The sequence below is a fragment of the Nyctereutes procyonoides genome, unplaced genomic scaffold, assembly GCF_905146905.1.
Source record: "Nyctereutes procyonoides isolate TBG_1078 unplaced genomic scaffold, NYPRO_anot_genome, whole genome shotgun sequence".
Lineage (NCBI taxonomy): Eukaryota > Metazoa > Chordata > Mammalia > Carnivora > Canidae > Nyctereutes > Nyctereutes procyonoides.
Genome location: NW_026575120.1, coordinates 17,605,575 through 17,627,280, shown reverse-complemented (window position 1 = coordinate 17,627,280; position 21,706 = coordinate 17,605,575). Strand labels below are relative to the sequence as shown.

At 45.8% G+C, this 21,706-nt stretch overlaps 1 protein-coding gene across 3 annotated transcripts in view; it reads left to right on the top strand.

The window, feature by feature from the left end:
- The window catches only part of ANK1 (ankyrin 1), a 213,279-nt gene that overhangs the window by 114,146 nt on the left and 77,427 nt on the right, over window positions 1–21,706 (top strand). For all 3 annotated transcript variants that reach the window (XM_055334923.1, XM_055334921.1, XM_055334922.1), the window contains exon 2: window positions 2,926–3,027. In XM_055334923.1, coding sequence (XP_055190898.1) covers window positions 2,926–3,027 — 102 coding nt within the window. The remainder of the gene's footprint in view (window positions 1–2,925; window positions 3,028–21,706) is intronic.

Genomic DNA, 21,706 nt, shown 5'->3' with positions numbered 1-21,706 from the left:
ACCTGGATTGGAATTAGCCATCTAGAGTGTCAGAGGGCTTCAGGGTCCCATGAATAGTCTAATAATCTGGGCATGGGCCTGGAGGCAGACAGCTGGGAATGCCACAGGAGGACAAGGAAGAAAGAGGAAGGGGTTCTTCTGCCAGCTGTGTTGAGGGCAGTGAGATCTAAGTGTGTGTATGGGTTTTTTTGTTTTTAAAGATTTGTTTATTTATTTTAGGGGGGGCAAAGGGAGAGGGAGAGAGTCTTAAACAGACTCCTCGCTGAGCACAGAGCCCCTGAGACCAAGACCTGAGCAGAAACCAAAAGTCTGACACATAACCAAATGTGCCACCCAGACGACCCTCAGGTGCCCCCTGCAAGGTGTGTATCTTGTGAACAGGTGGACACAGAGCTTCAGTTTGAGCTCTCCAAAAGGTGGGGGCCTGGAGGGGCCTGGAATATGAGAGCGTTGGCAGGAAAGCAGAATATTAGGAAGATCAGCAAGGCAGGGGTGAAGAGGGGTTAGCTGGGAAGTAGAGAAAGGAAGCAACTCTTGTAGCGCAGTACTGGAAGCCCAAGGTGGCAAGAGGGACAGGGACAGCCCTGAAGGGTGCAAGCAGTGTCTATGAAGCTACAAAGTCTTTATTGTCATGGATTGAGTGTTTAATGGACAAAGGCATGCAGACCTGCTCCGGGGAAGGGATCAGGGTTTAATTCTGGACTACTGTTTGAGATTGTGTCTAGGGTGAACATCAGCGGCATGTATATTAGTGCCCTGTGGATGCTGTAACAAATCACCACAAACTTGCTGACTGAAAGCAGACATTTATTCTCTGGAGGCCAGAGGTCTGAAATCCAGGTGACACAGGGCCATGCTCCTTCTGGAGGCTTTCGGGGAAAATCTGTTCTTTGCCTCTTCCAGCTTCTGCTGGTCTCTGGCTTCCTTGGCTTGTGGCTGCAGCGCTCTGTTTGCCTCCAGGTCTTTTCATCAAGTTTTCTTGTGAGCATGTGTATTTCATCTTGTATCTTTTATACGGGTGCTTGTCAGTGGACTTAGGACCAACCTTGGTAATCTAGATGGATCTTATCTCAAGATCCTAATTTAATTACATCTGCAAAAGACTCTTTTTCCAAATGAAGTAACACTGCCAGGTTCCAGGGATTAGGGCACAGACATAACTGTTGGGGCCACCATTCCGCCCACTCTGGCATGTTCTCTGAGGAGAGAGCCTAAAGAAAGGAGATAGAGTACCTGGAAGGGAGAAGAAACCATGAGGTATGGGTGGGTCTTCTGGAGGGCTGACATGTCACGTGACAGCTATTACCTATGAAACTCAACCCAGGTGTGTGCCACATGTCAAGCACAGAGCTCAGCACTTGTGCTGATATGACCATTCTAATAGTCTATATTATTTCCTTTCAGTTTCTTTTTGTTAAGATTTTATTTATTTATTCATGAGAGACACACAGAGGCAGAGACATAAGCAGAGGGAGAAGCAGGCTCCATGCAGGGAGCCTGATGCAGGACTCGATCCCAGGACCCTAGGATCATGCCCTGAGCCAAAGGCAAATGCTCAACCACTAAGCCACCCAGGTGACCCTCCTTTCAGCTTCACAGCAAGGGTATGAGAGAGGTCTTACCCCCCAGCTTACAGATCAGGGAAGAGGAATGAAGGTGCCCAAGAACCGTGGGGCTCCTGCTCCAAGGCAGCACCCACTCTGATAGTGTGGTTCTACTGCTCTTGTCTGCAGTGTAGACTTGGTTTTGCTGTCCTCGCCTCTCCCTCTGGCTGCCTTTAATGCGGACGCATGTTCTTGGTGGTGGGTCGGTGGTGGTGGCAGAGCAGCGGCTATGGAAAGGAACCTCTTTATTCTCACTCACGAGAGCTCACAAGGGGCATCTGCCAGCTAAGGCTCAGGTTCAGTTGGCAGCAGAGCAAGGAGGTCAAGCTCATGGATCTCAGAGGCGGCCTGTGTGTGAGTCCGGGCTGTGCTTCTTGCCTGCTGTGTGACTCTGCATGAGTCACTTCAGATGTTGGGGTCTTGACTCCTCACTGTAAAAGAGGGACCACCATATCACTTCTTTCTTGGGGTTTTCAAAAATGAGGATTAAATGCGCACGTCTGTGGGTATATAAACAGATCTTAAACATGAAGCGCCAGTGGGAGCACTTTAGGGTAAAGATCAACAAAGTGAGCTAGTTGCTAATGGAAGCCATCTGCTTGTCATGGGGAAGAAGCTCCTACAAAGCACTCCACTAGAGACCTGAAGCTCTGGCTGTCACCTCAGCCTGTGTCATACCATGTTCTCATACCTGGGGCTGCTCTCCTGAATTTCTTCTTTGGTCAAATGCTAATCATGCCAAAATAATTTAAAAAAAAAGAAAAGAAAAGAAGAGAAAAGAAAATGGTTCTTAGTGCATAGTAAGTGCTGTGTGTTCTATACCTTAAAAAGCAAACCACAAAATAGCTCCCAAGTGCAGGTATTAGGTTGCTGTGATGCCTGCATCTGTGACTCCCTGGGGCCAGGGGCTGTGTGATAAAGACTCATCTGTGAGAACAAGGAGCCCCTGGGAACATTGAAGCAGTAAGACCCCAGGTAGTGCTGAGCATTTGCGCTTGGCATGGGGTCCCTCTCAAAGACTGGCCTACCCTGGGTCCTAGCCTAGGGTACTTGCTTATAAAGATCCTAAAAAGAAGGGAGGATGGGCTCAAAGCAGCCTCACATTACAGACGTGAGAGCCATCTGGTCAGAGACTCTAGGCCCATCCCAGGCCCAAGGTGCCATGATGGGCACGAGTGGGAGTGGGGGGCACCAGGGTGCCTAACAGGAGGGTGCCATGGCTGCCATGGTGACTTGGCCCTTTACCGCAGCCCTGGGTTTGAATGGGATCTTGAAGTCATTACCAGAGCACACACTCACAGCCTGCCGTTTCTCCTCACAGGCCGATGCTGCTACCAGCTTTCTGAGGGCAGCAAGATCGGGGAACTTGGACAAAGCTTTGGATCACCTGCGGAATGGCGTAGACATTAACACCTGTAACCAGGTACGTGGGGTGGGGACGGGCACTCGGTCTCTGAAGAGAAGCTCTTGCCTGTTGCCATTTCCTGACAGCTTTCATCCGCCTCTATTAACCTTTCCCCAGTGGCCTCAAAAATCCCCAAGGGCTTCCGCCTGCTGCAGGCCCTAACCTTGGTGTTTACATCGCAGACACAGTCCAGGGCCCCACAGAGAGGGACTGATGCCTGAACAGTGTGGGCTGGGCCCAGGCCCCATCCCCTGCTGCCTCTTCCCTCAGAAGATGCCTTGATCCCTGCTGCGGTCTTAGAATTTGTGGCCTTTGAAAGAGGGCAGAAGGAGAGGCCTTTGAAGGATGTTGTGTCAGTGGTGACATTAAACCTCCTTTGTCCACAAGCAGCCTTTGTGAGTTCTTGCTGTGCTGAGAAAGAAATAGTGAGGACGCCTCCTTTGCTCTGTCAGGTGTTGATAAAAGCAAGTCTGGCTCGGGCAGAGAGCCACCGTGCCTTGAATGTCTTCTCCGGAGGTTCCCGGGGCTAAGCGGTCGGTTTGGCTTCAGGTAGGGGTAGCAGGGAAACCTCGTATATTCAGGACAGATTGGAGGGCAGAGAGTCAGGTTTGAGCCAAAGATCTAGGACTTAACTCAATAGAAAGGAAAGTATCATCTAGAAAGAGAACAGGGCTTGGGCTCATGGATTGGATGACTTTGGTCAGGTTTGTTTGGTTTGACCAGCCAGTTAAATTGTGCTAATTCCATTTCTAATTTAGAATACATTTACCAATTATAACTTTTTTTTTTATCATTTTAGCCACTAAATTATTTTTAATTGTGGTGAAATACATATAACATAGAATTTACCATCTTAATCATTTTTAAATGTCTAGCTGAGTGCGATAAAGTACGTTCATATTGTGGGAGAACTGTGACCACCATCCATCTCTAGAATTCTCTTCATCTGCAGAACTGAAACTCTGCATCTGTTAAACGGAAATTCCCCATCCCTGCCACCGCCAGCCCCTGGCCACCACAACTCTACACTCTGTCTGCATGAATCTGACTGCTCTGGGTCCCTCCTACAAGTGGACTCATACAGCATTTGTCCTTTTCATTTAGTGGAGTGTCTTCAGGGCTCGCTTGCATTGTAACGCACTAGAATGCTTTCACAAGCCAGCAGGGCAGATTCCCAGAAGGAGGGTTAACTTTTCCAGGCAACGTGCCTCTGTCCCCCTGCCTTCTCACTACCCTGCCTTCTCACCACCCGTCCCCTCCACCTTGTCCCCTCCACCTTGCTTAAAATGCAACATACCACTTGCTCTCTCTCTCTCTCTCTCTCTCTCTCTCTCTCTCTCTCTCAGGGAAAGACCCCATTTGGACTCAGTTGGTCCTCCATGGTGTAAATCCATAGCTAAGAGATCAGAGTGGTTGGAGCAGGTGATGTGAGATAGGACGTCAAAGCAGGTGTGGTATGAAGCCTATGGCAGCGAACTTCAGGGGAGACTAGCATGTGGCCTGTGCTTGTGTCACAGACAGGGTATGGGCAGCAAACCCTCCTCCTCTCCCCCCTCCACCCAAGTATACCCACACACAGTGAGGACATCGGCAGTGACTCTAACCAAACACACAGAGCCCAGGTATGGCCTTTGGAAAACAGATTGAAACTATGAACCCATTTCTTTCAAGGGAAGAGGATATAGGAGCAAAGTATGGAGGCAGGGAGCGAGTTCGGGGATCGGAGCGGCTCCGGAGGAGCTCCTGGCTTTCACACTGCACCCGGCAAACAGCTGGAGTTGTGCTGTCCTACCTGCCGACAGGCGGGGGGATTGCTCTCTCTGTCTACCTGGAAAGTTCTGAGGCTTCTACAGCTTAAATGCAGAGGAGGGCCTCTCTGCAGTGCAGCTCTGCCTGAGGAGCACCGAACCTTCAGAGGCCTTCCAAGGGTTAAGATGCCAGCTCTCAGAGGAATCCACTTAGCAGAAATGGGGACAACTGGATGCTCATAAGCCTTGAGCCAGGGCTTATTTTCGGTGCGAGAAATTGGAAGATTTTGATGACACCTGGGAAATGGCTTTGTCCTGATTGGTTTCCTGTTGGTGAGGCCCTGGGTGTAACTGGCTCGTCCCCCTGCCGTCTCTCCTCAAGGCACCCCCAGGGTTCAGCTTGGGCTCAGAGAGCAGCAGGCACCGAGGCATTTTTGCCCTTTATGACACTGTTTCCAATGGGCTCAGTGCCGGGGACAGGTCACGCTTAACCCTTTGAAGACCAGAGGGATGCTCCTGTCTCAGGCTGGCCTGCAGTCCCGGCTAAGCCCGGCCTCCTTTCTGAGACAACACAGCTTCAAGCACAGAAATGAATGTCAGAGTGGAGGAAAGGGAAGGATTCAGGGGCCTGCAAAGCCAGTCGGGGCTGGCTTATCCCCAGAGCTCCTTCCCAGGCTCCCCGATCTTGGGCCCGGCAGGTCTCCCACTCTGCGGCTGCAGACAGCACCCTGGGAGGTGCTCTGTGCTGCCAGCCTCATGCTGGCTCTGGAGGGTGGCTGGCCTTGTGCTCTGGAGTGAAGAAGGGCAGGGAGGGAAGGACAATAGTAGCCGAACTGATGCCCTCATTAAACCCATTAGTGCAGCCACGGAGACAGTGCTGTTGCTTTACAACGCTCACAGGGCTGGCATCATAATGGACTAGAAGTTGCTTCTCCCCAGAACATGTGTCCATTGCTTTGAGATGATAAAAACAGGCTCCTGTCCCAGGGCCATGGCTTGAGGATGTGCTGCTTGAATCTTTGGAGCTGGTGGACTGTAAGAACAGTAATATAGCAAATGCTAATCCTTATATAAGTAACACACTTTCAAATAGTATGTTTTATGGAAAGAAGAAGTGCTGCTTGCCATAATAGGAAGTCATTACTCTAAGCAGTGTGAAAAGAGGAACTCTTGGCTTATGTAAGAGACATCTGAATATTCAGGGCAGTCTCCTTAATGCATGGATTATGTCTACTAATTTTTATCGTCATCATTCTTATATTTATAGAAAATAACAAATTCACACATAAGGACACGCATATACACATCTGTGCACCAGTATCTTTGCATGAATGCCTGATACTTTCATTTATCCAAGCAGTATGCAGGCCTTAGATCCACGTAGCTAGTCTTTTCTCCACATATATCTCCGCATGTGGATGGCTTTGACAGTATAAAGAAGAGTCCCAGTCCTCATCTTCTCTGAACTGTAGTCTATGGGTAGGGAGAGCTATTCATCAAATAATCACGTGACTAGAGAGGCAAACCAAAGTGGGTTCGGAACTGTGAAGGAAAGGTGTAGGATTTTTTGAGAATATATGAGACTTGCCCTAAAGTTGGAAGTCAGAGAAAGCTACCATGAGGAAGAGATAGTTGAGGTAAGGGATGAATAGAAGTTAACACTGTAAAGGAAGGAAAGAACATGAAAGAACATTCCCATCATAGGGGCATCTGGGCGGCTCAGTTGGTTAGGTGTCCAACTCTTGATTTCGGCTCTGGTCATGATCTCAAGTCATGAGACTTAGCTGGGAGTCTGCTGAAGATTCTCTCCCCTCTGTCCCTTCCCCTGCTCTTGTGTGTGCATGCTCTTTCTCTCAAATAAATACTAAAAAAATCTTAAAAAAAAACCCATTCCAGTCATAGAGAACAACCTGTGCATAGTTTCTAAGGCAGGACAAAGCACAGATAGTTTAAGGAAGGCCAGAGTGGCTGCAGTGCAGAGGCAAGAGGCTCCAGATGAGGCTGGAGAAGTGAATTTGGGATTGTGCTGGGCCCTGTAGGCAGGGGTGGTAGTCACCACAGTCAGCTGAGATAGCCTGTCCCAGGGCCAGAGCAGTATGCACACCGGTGTGCACACATCGTGTGTGTGTGTGTGTGTGTGTGTGTGTGTGTGTGTGTGAGGGTATGTTCACCTGCTGTGCCACACTGTAGTTGCTGATTGAGGGGAAGAAGCCAGGGGAAGGGACAGAGTAATGGCTCTTGGAGGTATTCCAGGGATCTCGGAGGAATGGAGGTAGTTCAGCTTTTAGCTACCTGTGCAGCTGTTTCTGTGTGTCTACCCTGCTTACAGAAGCTGTGTTAAGGATTCTAATCTTTATCCCAAGAGCAGAGGGAAGCCAACCACAGATTCAAGCTCAGGAGTGACGTGATCAGAGGTGTGCTTTAGAGGATCATATTGGCTACTGTGTAGATGGAAGGGCCCGGGGGTGGAAAAGGGGAGGCCAGTTCTGGACAGTCACATCAGCATGGGAGAGAAATGTCGGGGGTTTAGATAAGGGTTGTGGCTGTGGCGATGAAACAAGGTGAACAGACCTGGGTGGTGAATGGCATGGGAGAAGGTGGGGAAGGAGACTTGGAGAACAACCCTCAGACGTCTGCCTTGTGCAGGGAGTGGAGGGTGGCACCATTCACTGAGATGAGGAACGCTGTGGTGGACTCTGAAAGAGTGAGGACTCAAGATCAGAGCTGTGCAGAGATCCTGCTAGGAGACTTTCAGGAATCTAAGGGAAGATATATAGTAAGCAATTGGATATTTATGTCTGTAACTCAGATAAGAGGTCCAAACCAAAGATAGATATTTGGAAGTAACTCAGCATTCGAGGAAGTCAGATGCTGGCACAGGCTCATGAAAACAGGGATGAGAGACATGTTGAATATAATCCCACCAGTGTCTTTGTGGGGGTTAGTCCACATGTATTCATTAAATACCTACTTTGTGCCAGGTGCTATTTTGGGCACTAAACAAGATAGACAAAATAGACAAAGTCTGTGCTCCTGTGGCATTTATATGCTGGTAGAAAAAACAGTCTAGGGACACCTGGATGGCTCATCAGTTAAGCATCTGCCTTTGGCTCAGGTCATGATCTCAGGGCCCTGGGATGGAGCCCCACGTTGGGCTCTCTGCTCAATGGGGAGTCTGCTTCTCCCTCTGCCACTCCCCCTGCTTGTGCTGTCTCTCTCTCCACCCCCTGCCCCAACAAATAAATAAAATCTTAAAAAAAAAGGCAGTCTATAACCAAGAAAATGAGCAAATGTGTAAGGTCAGCTAATGAGAGGTAGCATGGAGGAGAAAAGTAAAGGTGCCTATTTCCCATGGGGTAGTTAAGGAAGGCCTCTCTAAAGAGAGGCCTTCTGAGAGACTCACAAGAAGTAAGAGAGAACCATGTGGTTTCTGAGGAAGAGCAATCCTGGGAGGGGGGGAAACAGGTACAAAGGTCCTGGGGCAAGAGTAAGCTTGCTGCTTGGGGAACAGCAAGGACAGTGTAAAAATGCACTATAAAATGCTGCAGTAAAATGATCAAAGGGAAAAGTGCTAAGCAAGGAGGTGGGTGAAATTGCTGAGGCTAAATTGTGAAAGGCTTGCAGGCCATGGTGAGGACTCGGGTTTTTACTACAAAGATGGTGAGAAATCATTGAAAGGTATTACATGACAGATGCTCAATCTGATTAAGGTTTTTGTTTTTTGTTTTTTTAATTTTTATTTTTTATGATTTTATTTATTTAAGAGAGAGAGAACACACACACACACACACACACACACACACACACACGAGAGAGAGAGAGAGAGAGAGAGGGAGAGAGGCAGAAGGAGAAGAAGATTCCCCACTGAGCAGGGAGCCGGATGCAGAACTTGATCCAAGGCAGGCCCCTGGGATCATGACCTGAGCCAAAGGCAGATGCCCAACTGACTGAGCCACCCAGGTGCCCTGGGTTTTTCTTTTTTTTTTTAAAAAAAAAAAAGGTTTTATTTATTTATTTATTTATTTATTTATTTATTTATTTATTTATTTTGAGAGAGAGAGAGAGCACAAGCTGGGGGCACTGCAGAGGCAGAGGGAGAAGCAGACTCTCCGCTGAGCAGGGAGCTGGACGTGGTGCTCCATCCCAGGACCCTGGCATCATGATATGAGCTGAAGGCAGATGCTTAACCAACTGAGCCACCCAGGTGCCCCTCAATTTAGGTTTTAAAGGATCCCTCTGGCTTCTGGGTGGAGAATCGACTGGAGGCACAGAGATGGAAGCAGGGAGGCTGAGGCAGTGGACCGGGTGGATCCAAGCCATCCATGGTGGCTTGGAGTAATGGGAAGACAGTGGAGGTGATCCAAGCCAGAGGACTCGCCTCCCTAGGCTTTGGGAGTGTTGTTGCCCTGGCTTGTGGCCTCAGCACACACCTCACAGGGCCGTGTAGGAGCCAGGGTCCACCTGCTCAGCCCAGGACTGGGGCACATGGCACATCAGCTTCATATGTCCGATTTCCAGAATTCTGACTTAAATCAAAATATTTTATTATGGAGGCTGTAAGCAATAAAAAACATATTTTTGGGGATGAACCAATTGACTTTACATATTTGCCAGTTAGCCAAATAAAAAGAACAGAAGAAGAGAGCAAGTTAGGGAATCTGTTTTACTGAATTCCTAGAATTGTCAGGTGCTTGGGGAACACAATACTCCACTGGGAACCATAAGCTATAATTCCATGGGCAAAAACCCTGTTTTGAGTTTTCCATTTTTTTTATTTTTAAAAAAGATTTTATTTATTTATTTATTTATTTATTTATTTATTTATTTGAGAGGGAGTGCTCATGAGAGAGCACAGGGGGAGGGGCAGAGAGAGAGGAAAAAGCAAACTCTGCACTGAGCAGGGAGCAGGGCTTAATCCCATGACCCTGAGATCATGACCTGAGCCAAAACCAAGAGTCAGAGGCTTAACTGACTGAGCCCCTCAGGCCTCCCTCTCTTCTGTTCTTATAACTTTACCAAACACTGGGTCAGCTGGCCTTCCTAATAGGAAATAAAGTTACTTATGACCCCAGAGGAAAATGTCATACCCAAAAGAGAAGCCAAATTGTCCACAGTACTGGCATAAGGCAAAGAGTTAGGAGAGGTTTCCAGGAGCGTCCCAGGCATCCTCTGTCCCCTTGGCCTATCTTATTTATCTCCACAGTACTGAAAGCCACCAGACTTATTATGCATCTATGTGTACGTGTCTCTTCATCCATCCCTGTTTCCTCCACTAAAATGTAGGCACTCAAGGAGAGAGGACTTTATTTTATTTGGTGCTCCTCATCAAGATTCATCGACATATAGTATATCCTCTATAAATTCAGTCAGTACATGCTAAGCCTGTTGTTCCCACCAATGATTCAAGTGATGTATTTGACACTTCACCCATCTGAGTGCCGTCACTGTTTTAAAAACTTAAATTAGGGTGGGGGGTGGGGGTGACTGGGTGACGGGCACTGAGGGGGGCACTTGATGAGATGAGCACTGGGTGTTATGCTATATGTTGGAAAATTGAACAACAATAAAAAATAAATTTATTAAAAAAATAAAAATAAACACTTTAATTTTTTTTAACACTTTAATTTTTTTTGAGAAGGGGAGAGAGAGAAAGAGAAGGAGCAGTAAGAGAGAATCTTATTCAGGCTCCGTGCCCAGTGCAGAGCCTGCTTGCCTGATGTGAGGCTCGATCTCACAACCCTGAGATCATAGACCTGAGCTGAAATCAAGAGTAAGGTGCTTACCCGACTGAGCCACCCAGGCGCCCCTGTGTGTTGTCACTTTTCAGAGCATTGTGAAATAGTCGTTTTTAGGAATAATGACTCTCTTGCATGTTGGGGATTCTGATTCTGGCACAAGCCCCAGCAGTCAAGTATGTGGCAGTATTTACTGAAGTATCAGAAACTTGACCATCTGAATGATCACAAAAACATAAATGATTTCCAGTGCTAAAACACAACCAACAAAAGCATCTGAAACCATTCTAGTTTTACTGATGTTCTCTGAGTTTCCACATCTATGTTCCATATGAACGCCATTACTGCTGGGTACTGGTTTATCCTGAAGTCAAAAGATTTTAGGCATTTTGAATAAATGGAGCCCCGGTACAAGTAGTTTTGGCTACAGAGTAATCTTTTCTATGGTGGCCGCATGCCAAATCTTCTGATTAGGATTTGCTGGGCTTTGGCGATTGTGATGATTGCTACCTTTCTAAATTAAAGAGCCTTAGAGCCAGGAGGAGGTCATGACATTCAGCTTTCACTTTATAACTGAGAAAGCTGAGGTCTAGCGGTTATTTGGAATATCTTCTGAGCTTTATGAGTTTGGATTCGATCAGCTGGTGGTAGGAAGATCATCTTAAGTTTCTCTGCAAACTCGTTTATTCCACAAATGTGTATTGTGACCACTTCCAACGAATGCCCAAGCTCCTTGTTAGAGACTAAATTCATTCATCCCCTTCTCTTGAAGAATTCAGAGGCAGGGAAAGGAAGTCCATCTTGTAAATAGAAGGTTACAAATTGAGTGAATGAGTACAGGATATTTTCATTCAGCTGTGCATTTCCTGAACAAATGTTTATTGAGCTGCTGCAGTATGCCATGTGCCGGCTTCTCAAAGGGGAGTAAGTCTGAGTGCCTGCTCTCACTTTACTTCTTGGTCTGGGGAGTGGCTAAAATGCCAATGAGTCAAAGACGCTTTGAAGGAAGAGTAGGAGTTTGTCAGGTAGAGAAATGGAAATGGGGAATTGCAGTGGGAAAGAAGAGCCAGGCAAAGGCAGGATGGAGGGCATGGGGCAGCGGGAGATGGGTGATGAGGATGGTGGTTGATCAGGCCAAGGGACTACTTCTATCTAGATCAGTGTGGATATGGAGTCTGTTACTTTCCTCTGTCATCTTTTTCTTAGGAACTGTTGACAGAGATGGTATTCAGCTACACAGTTCCCTGACTCTGCCTGTAGCCACCCCCGACTCACACAGACAGCCTCCCCACGTGATCAGAGGAGACTATCAAGCCTCTTAAAACTTGCTGCCATGGTGCAGCTTTGGATACCAATGAAGGAAGGAAAAGGATGTATGATTGCAGCCCCAGCATGGGAAAGTGCTGTTCAGTCAGAAAGACTGCCATTGCAGTCGAACAAGAGAAGCAACCACATTCCCCTGTGCCTGGTACCATGGGTCCTTCTGGTTCCTGTTAGAGAAGGCAGTCAGTGAGAAAGATGGGACTTGGAAAGCCCCACCCCCGAATTAATTTAAATAGGTAAATTGCCTTTGCATCTCAGCAGAAATAAGCTATTTGATGTTTATCTGGGTAATGATCATGACTAATTTGTAGTTTTAAAGTAAGTTGATTACTTGTCATGAGTCAGACTGACCCATGGTGTTTAATAATGAGATCCCAGCTCCGCAGTGGGATAAAGAGGGGAAGAGTCTTCCAGAACAAAGACCAGGGGCTTCCAGCTCTCAGCCCGGGTCTCTGCACTCTGCATGTCACTCATGGAGCTGAGCCCATTACTCCTCCGGGAAGGCCCTCCTTGAGCTGTTTTCATTTCCAGTTTGCATTTCTCCTCCGTTAAGGAAGAGTTGACCAACCGGCTCAGTGACATGAACAGGGAGGCTTCTGGGATCCTAGGGACCAGGAAAAGGGTGAATGGCATCATTAAGAATGATCTGGAACACATTTTAAGGAGAGTCCGCCCTCCACACTCCACTTCAGGATTTGACTGCTATGGATGTACAATACGAAGAACAGATGTGATATCCTTAGTCTTGAGAGCCTGAGAAAACAAGATAGCCCTGTGTGTGTGTCAGGTTCCACGAGCCCTTACGGAGTGTGTGCTATGTGCCAGGCCCCGTGCTAGGACCTAGGATCTGATGGTGAGGAACACCTAGGACCTCAGAAAGTTCCACTCTGAGACACACAGACACAAGAGCAGATAAAAGCCATTCCACAGGATGAGGGCCCTGAGAGATTATCAGTGAATGCCCTGGGGACAAGGTTGAGACAACAATTCACTTTGGGGAAGCTGGAAACAGGACGTCGTGGTGTGGCAAAGACCAAGGGACAGGAAAACTCATGGAGAAAAATGACATTTGATCTGGGCCTTAAAGGAAGATTTGCCTCTCTGGTTATTATGGGAAATGCTAAACACAATTCCAGTTCTTTCTCATTGGAATAGACTAAACCTGTGAATTTGCCTGGGATAATTCCTCATTTGATTTTGAATTTTTTTGCCATAAGTGTCTTTGTTGTTTTTGACAACAGTGTCCCTGATTTTAACCGTTTTGTGATTTTTAATTTAGCAACAAAATGACTTCACAGTAGTTGTTTAAAAATGTAAATTATAGAAATATGTAAAGTCCTCTGTAAGTTTCCCCACATACCCCTCACTCCCCCAAATCACTGTGAACAGCTTGGTGTGAATCTTGTTGTGTCTTTTCCTGCGCAGCTCTCCACGCACATCTTAACTGTTTGCTGAGAGCTGTTGCATTGCTTTCCTGTGGAATTAGGAGAAAGCCAGGGGATCAAGACAATTCTATCATTTTGAAAATACAGAGACTGAGGCCTGGGAGGTGAGGGGACACATCAGGAGGACAGCATAGAGGCCTCACCTCCTTCTCCAGTGTCCTGGCCTCTGACCCCCTCACTGCCCTTCTTCTGAAGGTCTGGCTCTTCTAATCTTTTTAAAGGAATGCCAAGGTCTCGGACATAGAAACTCTTTCTAGTCCACAGGAGATATTCTTAGCTGCTGAGCTGAATTTGAGAGTCCCTGTCTCTCATTAAGTTGAGCTCACACTTCCTGCTCTGGGCTCCCAGGGGGCCTTCAGCCCCTGCAGTGGATTGGATCTGCAGCAGGACCAGGGTGCTGCTCAGTGCAGGTGTGTGCACCTTGCGTCCGGGGAGTAGAGAGAGGTGATCCGAGTTGACTCATCTCTCAGGGCTCTGATTAGTGTGGGTTTCTATCTATTTCTTTTCTTTCCCATTTTTTTTAAGATAATAAAAACCATTCAAGTGTTTTCCCTCCCATGAACACCTAGTACACGGGATCTTAGCTACCTGGGTAGGAGAGCTAAATCTAGGTTGTAATGAAGCAGAGGAAGGCCAAGGGCTCAGAGCTGGTCTTGGTCCTTTCCATCTGCACCACCTATTTCTGAATGTGGGCTGATGCTCAGTTTCTGCTCCCGTTCTACCTTCTGGGTCCTAGGACAAGTACAGGCTGACAAAGGAGATTGGGGTGATTTTCCACCAGGATTTTGGTCATTACTTCAGCTCTTCTTGGCTTCTGGTTGATTGGATTCCAGGATCCTAGATTTTTAGCAGACCTTTCCCACCAAGCAGACTCTGGGAAGCTATTTGATAGCTGGGTGAGATAGAGGCAGCAGGTGGGATGGCCTGGGGTGGTTGCACTCTGGGGCTTCCATCTTGGAATAATCTCAGACCTCTGGAGAAACTCAGACCTCACGGGTCCTTCAGAAACAGGAGGATTTGCATGCTCAGCTCCTTTCTAGCACTGAGTCGGTAGGCATGCAGGAACCCTATCGGGCCCCTCATGTTCTCCCACCATAGCCAGAGCCCAGAGTTCCCCACCACACTGGTCCCTCCTCCCAAAGCCTCTTCTCTTCTACCACTACCTTTCTTTGCTAACATTTTAAATACTTTTGAACCTGTAAAAGAGTTGTAAGAACAATACAAGGAATTCTTACATCTCTGTCACCTAGACTTTTTATTACCATTTTACTGTCTGCTCTTCCTATTATCTAGAAATGGTGGGTATTTGTCATTTCTAATCGCTGAGTAATATTCCATTGTATACATAAACCACATCTTCTTTATCCATTCATCTTTCGATGGACACCAAGGCTCCTTCCAGTTTGGCTATTGTGGACATTGTGGACATTGCTGCTATAAACATTGGGGTGCAGGTGTCCCGGCGTTTCATTGCATCTGTATCTTTGGGGTAAATCCCCAACAGTGCAATTGCTGGGTCGTAGGGCAGGTCTATTTTTAACTCTTTGAGGAACCTACACACAGTTTTCCAGAGTGGCTGCACCATTTCACATTCCCACCAACAGTGTAAGAGGGTTCCCTTTTCTCCGCATCCTCTCCAACATTTGTGGTTTCCTGCCTTGTTAATTTTCCCTATTCTCACTGGTGTGAGGTGGTATCTCATCGTGGTTTTTATTTGTATTTCCCTGATGGCAAGTGATGCAGAGCATTTTCTCATGTGCGTGTTGGCCATGTCTATGTCTTCCTCTGTGAGATTTCTCTTCATGTCTTTTGCCCATTTCATGATTGGATTGTTTGTTTCTTTGGTGTTGAGTTTAATAAATTCTTTATAGATCTTAGAAATTAGCCCTTTATCTGATACGTCATTTGCAAGTATCTTCTCCCATTCTGTAGATTGCTAGAACTCATACAGCAATTTGGTAGCATGGCAGGATACAAAATCAATGCCCAGAAATCAGTAGCATTTCTATACACTAACAATGAGACTGAAGAAAGAGAAATTAAGGAGTCAATCCCATTCACAATTTCACCCAAAAGCATAAGATACCTAGGAATAAACCTAACCAAAGAGGTAAAGGATCTATACTCTAAAAACCATAGAACACTTCTGAAAAACATTGAGGAAGACGCAAAGAGATGGAAAAATATTCCATGCTCATGGATTGGCAGAATTAATATTGTGAAAATGTCAATGTTACCCAGGGCAATTTACACATTTAATGCAATCCCTATCAAAATACCATGGACTTTCTTCAGAGAGTTAGAACAAATTATTTTAAGATTTGTGTGGAATCCAAAAAGACCCCGAATAGCCAGGGGAATTTTAAAAAAGAAAACCATATCTGGGGGCATCACAATGCCAGATTTCAGGTTGTACTACAAAGCTGTGGTTATCAAGACAGTGTGGTACTGGCACAAAACCAGACACATAGATCAATGGAACAGAATAGAGAACCCAGAAGTGGACCCTGAACTTTATGGTCAACTAATATTCAATAAAGGAGGAAAGACTATCCACTGGAAGAAAGACAGTCTCTTCAATAAATGGTGCTGGGAAAACTGGACATCCCCATGCAGAAGAATGGAACTAGACCACTCTCTTGCACCATACACAAAGATAAACTCAAAATGGATGAAAGATCTAAATGTGAGACAAGATTCCATCAAAATCCTAGAGGAGAACACAGGCAACACCCTTTTTGAACTGGGCCACAGTAACTTCTTGCAAGATACATCCACGAAGGCAAAAGAAACAAAAGCAAAAATGAACTATTGGGACTTCATCAAGATAAGAAGCTTTCGCACAGCAAAGGATACAGTCAACAAAACTAAAAGACAACCCACAAACCTTGTTTAGATTCTTATTTCCTGTTCTGTTTCAGGGCTGCAGACTTCCAAATACATAATGTCAGTGATCTTGTTTCACAAATATGGATCAGTAATAGAGCAGTTAGAAGTCACAGGTGTACAGGCTGGATGTTATTTGGAGAACTAAACTTCTGTAACATAGAGTCAAATCTTTATCTTCTCTGGACAGATATAGCAAACTAATAAAGAACCTGGATTGAATAGGAAAGTAGAACATCAAATGTAAAAACCTAGGGGTATAGCCCTTTATGTGTATATCCTTGTCCTCATTATGGGCAAGATCTTCTGATTAACCAATTGACCAATTGACCAATTAACCATTAACTTTTACTGACCACATGAAGGCAATGTTACTTAGAAGCCCCTCTCCCCCACCTCTCTTTTTGTTCATTCTGGGGCCTTCAGACTTCTTTCCTATCCTACCACTGCTCTTGGCTTATTCCTCCCAAGATTCCAGTCCTTTCCTTCTCCATCAAAACCTCCCCTGGCCAGTGCTCCATTGCCTCTGGGTCTGGCTGATGGCAGCTAACTAATCTAATGAGCTAAACCAGTAGGTGTTCATGAATTTAAAAAGTCATGGTTCCTGGATACTACCTAGGCATGTTAGCTTAAGTCCTCTAGAAACACACTGCTTGGCTCAAAGAAAGAGGATGGGGGACTGAAAAAGTGAGTTTCAGAACACATGATGGGGGTGGGGGAAGGAGGTGGGCTTCAAGGTCCTCAGGACACAACCTGGGGCTGCCTGCTCTGTGGGCGTGGGGGCCAGCCATGTTTGTGGGTAAAATAAACAGCCATGAGAAAAGGAGGTAGAAGGGTTTGTGTCCACATGGGAAGGGAAGCAGCATCTTTTGAGATGTTCTTACAGTTTTCAGAGATATAGCATTTCAGGGCACCATAGCTTTTCTATTTGAAACCATCCTCTGCATTGGACAGGAGGAGTTAAATTCCTTGTGACATGTCTACTGTATTTGTACATTTAGAAATCAATTAGTGTAATTGGGGCAATCAGAGATGCTAAACAGAGGAACAATTTACTGAGAACAAATGTCTGGAATTGTGTATTTTGCCAATGGAATTTCTCACAGTTGGTACAAGAAAATACTCCAAATTAAATCATTCAGGCTGAATGTGACTTTTTTCCTTCTTCTTAAAAATGTTAAAAGAAACACAGCCTGGCTGAGGTCTCCTCCTCCTCCTGTTGGACAGATTGCCTCTCACAAAAATCCTCTAGGTTGACATTTTACCTGAAAAAGAGCAAAGGCAGATGAAAAACTCCAGGTGTGTGTGCTCGGCATGAACATTTTTGTCATACAAGATCATAAAACGGTTGTCTGCTCTAGTGGGACCATGTGAAATGAGATCATATGGGGCCAGGTGTCCCTAGAGACTTAGTATAGGGAGTATGTAGGATGCAAAAAGCTTCTAAGAACATTATTTCTACCCTGACAATGAGTAAGGCCTTGAATACCTACAAAATTATAATTCATCCTGAGCCTTTCACAGGGCTCAGATCACATTGTGCAACCAAGTTAACTGAATTCCAAAGAGGGGTAAACCCCTCCAAAGAGAGGGTCGCCGTTTTAGCTGTGGCAGAGTATGGGAGAAAGAAACAGCTATGGTAAATCTTAACAAATTCTTAAAGGTCAGTATGAAGTGCAATGTGTCTGGAACCACAGGCCGCCATTGAGTGTTCATGAGAAATGTTGGGATAAGTCAAGGGACCAGAGAGAATCTCCCAGGGTAGCAAAGGAATACAGGAGGCACTTGGTGGCTTTGGAGGTAGAGGTCGAGGCAGGAACAGAAAAAGCCTTGCCTGTTTCCCCAGATTCTTCCCTCATGTGAAGCAAAAAAACAAACTGTCTCACCTTCAGACCATAGGCAAAAATCCATTCTTCGTGGGGAAGAACAGGAACAAACTACCTCTGCCCCAGGACACAGCAGAGACCCAGTGGTGCTATAGGAAAGGTAGAGACAAAACTACTGTTCACCTGGGGGAGGGCAGGAAACTGTCCTGGCTCAATAACTGTCTTGTACCAGTAATGAACAGAGGTCTGCTACTGCTGGAGGACGAGGAAGAAACTCCCACTCAAGACCAAGTAGAAAGATAAACTAGGTCTTGCTGCCTACAGAGACAAGAGGAAAAAGTGCTCAAAACAAGAATCCTCAGGCACCTGGATGGCTCAGTAGTTGAGCATCTGCCTTTGGCTCAGGTCATGATCCCGGGGTCCTGGGATTGAGTCCTGCATTGGGCTCCCTGCAGGGAACCTGCTTCCCCCTCTGCCTTTGTCTCTGCCTCTCTCTCTATGTCTCTCATGAATAAATAAATAAAATATTTAAAAACAAAAAATAAAAAACAAAACAAGAATCCTCCTTTGAGAGCCAGGTGCAAGACCTTTTGAGGTATTGGTTGTAAGACTAAGTCTGGGCCAAGACAAGGAGAACTTCCCAGCTTCCCCCCTGCTCCATGACAAGGAAGAGCATATTACTGCTGAGAGGGGGGCAGAAGCATGGAGAAAGATGCCAGTTGACGTACAGGCATGCAGGGCTGGCTGAGAGCTGGGGGGGAGGTCAGGAACACAGGAATCCCTCTGTGCACCCCTGCTCCTAGTCTAAGCTCAAGGTAACAACAGCCTCCATCTGGAGGAATTTGAAAGTAACAAAACTCAGACCCAAGTCAACTAACCTAAGTCAGCACACACACACACACACACACACACACACACACACACACGCATAACAAAACCACTGTCAGGAGGCAAAGCAATCAACAGAAGCAGACTCAGAGATGACCTGGATATTGGAACTATCAGAGGGTCTTTGCAATAACTGTGAGTAATGTGTTAAAGGATCTAGTAGAAGAAGTGGACAACATTCATGAACAGATGAGGAATTTTAGCAGAGAGATGGAAAATAGAAGAAAGGATCAAATGAAATGCTAGAAAGTTTTGAAAATCAGTGTTTTGGTGATAAGGAATTTCTTTAATAGGTTCACCAGTAAATTGGACAAAGATGAGGAAGGAATCAAAGAACTTGGAGATATGTCCATACAAATGATCAAAACTGACACTGCAGCCCGGGTGGCTCAGCAGTTTAGCACCACCTTCAGCCCAGGGTGTGATCCTGGAGACCCAGGATCGAGTCCCATGTCGGGCTCCCTGCAGGGAGCCTGCTTCTCCCTCTGCCCTTGTCTCTGCCTCTCTCTCTCTGTGTGTGTGTGTGTCTCATGAATAAATAAATAAAATCTATTAAAAAAAAAACAAAACCGACACAATAGAGAGAAAAGAATAGACAAAGAGAAAACAGAACTGAGCAGCCACGAGCTGCGGGACTGGTTAACCAGATGTACCTGTAACTGGAGATGCAGAAGGAGGAATCTTTAGGAGGAGGTATCTGGCAAGCTGGTGTTTTCCCAAGGAAGTCATGTGGTTAAAAAATGGCCACAAGTAGTTGTTGCTTTGCTCTCTAGCTTCTACTTTAACTGAAGCATTTACTCTCATATCCCCCCACCTCCTCTTCATCCCCCTCAACAGTATGTCTGCCATTCAGTGTCATGAATTGGGGCTGGGAAGGGTAGCTGGAGTAGTGAAAACACGCTTGCCTTTTCCTTTCAGCAAACAACTTAAACTTGAGTTAACTGAAATAAAACACATGGATCCTGGTTTTGAAGAGGTGGTATATTATGGTTCATTTCTGTCCATAGTTATAGCTAAACACAAATAGCTCACATTTGTACCCCTACCCATTTCTTATTTGAGCAATAAAAACAAATCTGTTTAAAGAAAAAGAAAGTATTAAATATAGTGTTTATCCAGGGAACACTCTTGAAATACTAGAAGTGATTTCCTGTATTGGCTAGTAATGCACTTTTTAAAAAAGATTTTTATTATATTTATTTGAGAGAGAGAACACACATGAGCAGGGGGAGGGGCAGAGGGAAAGGAAGAAGGAAAGAATCTCAAGCAGACTCCACATGGAGCCCAATACAGGCTTGGTCTTACAACCCTAAGACCATGACCTGCGCTAAAACCAAGAGTTCAATGCTTAACTGACAGAGCCACTCAGGTGCCTCTAGTAATGCATTTAATAAGACTCTGTACAAGTTCTTTACTGTATATGTGCTGTCAATTAGTGTTCAGGCATCCAGCGACTTCAGCTGCTAGATGGTGACCAGCTGTCCACCTGCTGAGGCCAGTTGCTGGAGAAAACTTGCTGGTGGTCTGGGTGTTTGTGCATCTCGTGAATTCAGATGCTTCCTGGACAGGAGGGGAGGGCACTTAATGAGAAGGGCTGGGGGCATAGTCTCTCCAATTTTAGCTTATGGGTTTAGAATTTAAACTCAGACACACACACACAAAAATAAAATAATAAAATAAAATAAAATACTCAGACACGGATTCTCATCTTGCCATTGTTAATGAACTTGTAACCCTGCCTATGCACAGGCTGCCTTGAGAAGGCCTCTGGGAAGGTTTCCTGACCCTCTTGGCAGAGCAGCTCCTTTCTCCTCTGTGCTAATTTCATGTGTGCCATTTGGGGTATTTTCACATTATCTTGCATTTGTTTCTTATGCATCTGTTGCCTCTACTAGATTGAGATCTTCAAGGGTAAGAGTCTGTCTTATTCATCATCTCTAGTGTGGTGCCAGGTACGGAATAGGTTCTCAGTAAATTTTGTCTGAATTGGATTAAGGAAATGGCTTGCATTAGGTAACTGCTGTGACTCTAAGTATAGCTGAGACAAGTGTTTGGTCCAGCTGTATTCCATGGGTGATCTGGTTCTGTGAGGATTTCCGGGCCTTCTTGTGTATCTCCTGTGCACATCATAAACACCTTACATGTGAGAGCTACCAAATGGGGCTCACTTCCGTGGCTCTGATGAGGACATTGGATTCAGATCACCATAGTAATAGACTTGGAAACAACTTAGGGTGACTATGTTGAAAGCAAACAAACAAAATAAAAATAGAGTCAGAAAAATACAAAGTCATAAAGAAGAAAGAGAATGTTGAACCAGGGTCTGGGATGGAAGCTTTAACAATTCAAGATACAGGTCCATTCAGGTGGTCCCTTTTATGTGGTCACCTTCTGCAAGAGGGTAGCCTTGGGAGGGAGGCCTATGATGCAGGGAGAGAAGCAGAGGGGCTCTCTGTGGACCAAGGCAAGGAATAAAACCCCAAATATCAAACTAGAGTTGCCTTGACCAGACCCACATGGCTGATTGTGACTGAGGGTTTGCTCTAAGCTGCCTGGTGAACAAACCAAGAAGAAATGTGCTTTTATCCTCTGATAGAGACATACTAGTTCCTATGTGCAACAACGACAACAACAAAACCCAAAAACTACAAAAAAAAAAAAAAACCCACGCACGCCCTTTTTTCCTTGGGAAATCAGATTGGCTCTGTATATGGCTGTGCCCTGGTAAGGATGCATGACCTCGGCTAGTCATTGGACTCCTCTGGACCCTGACTTCCTTGGCACTCAGGCATCTCTGACATTGCATTGCACTCCATTCTCTGGGCAGACAGGAAGTCTAGAATCCC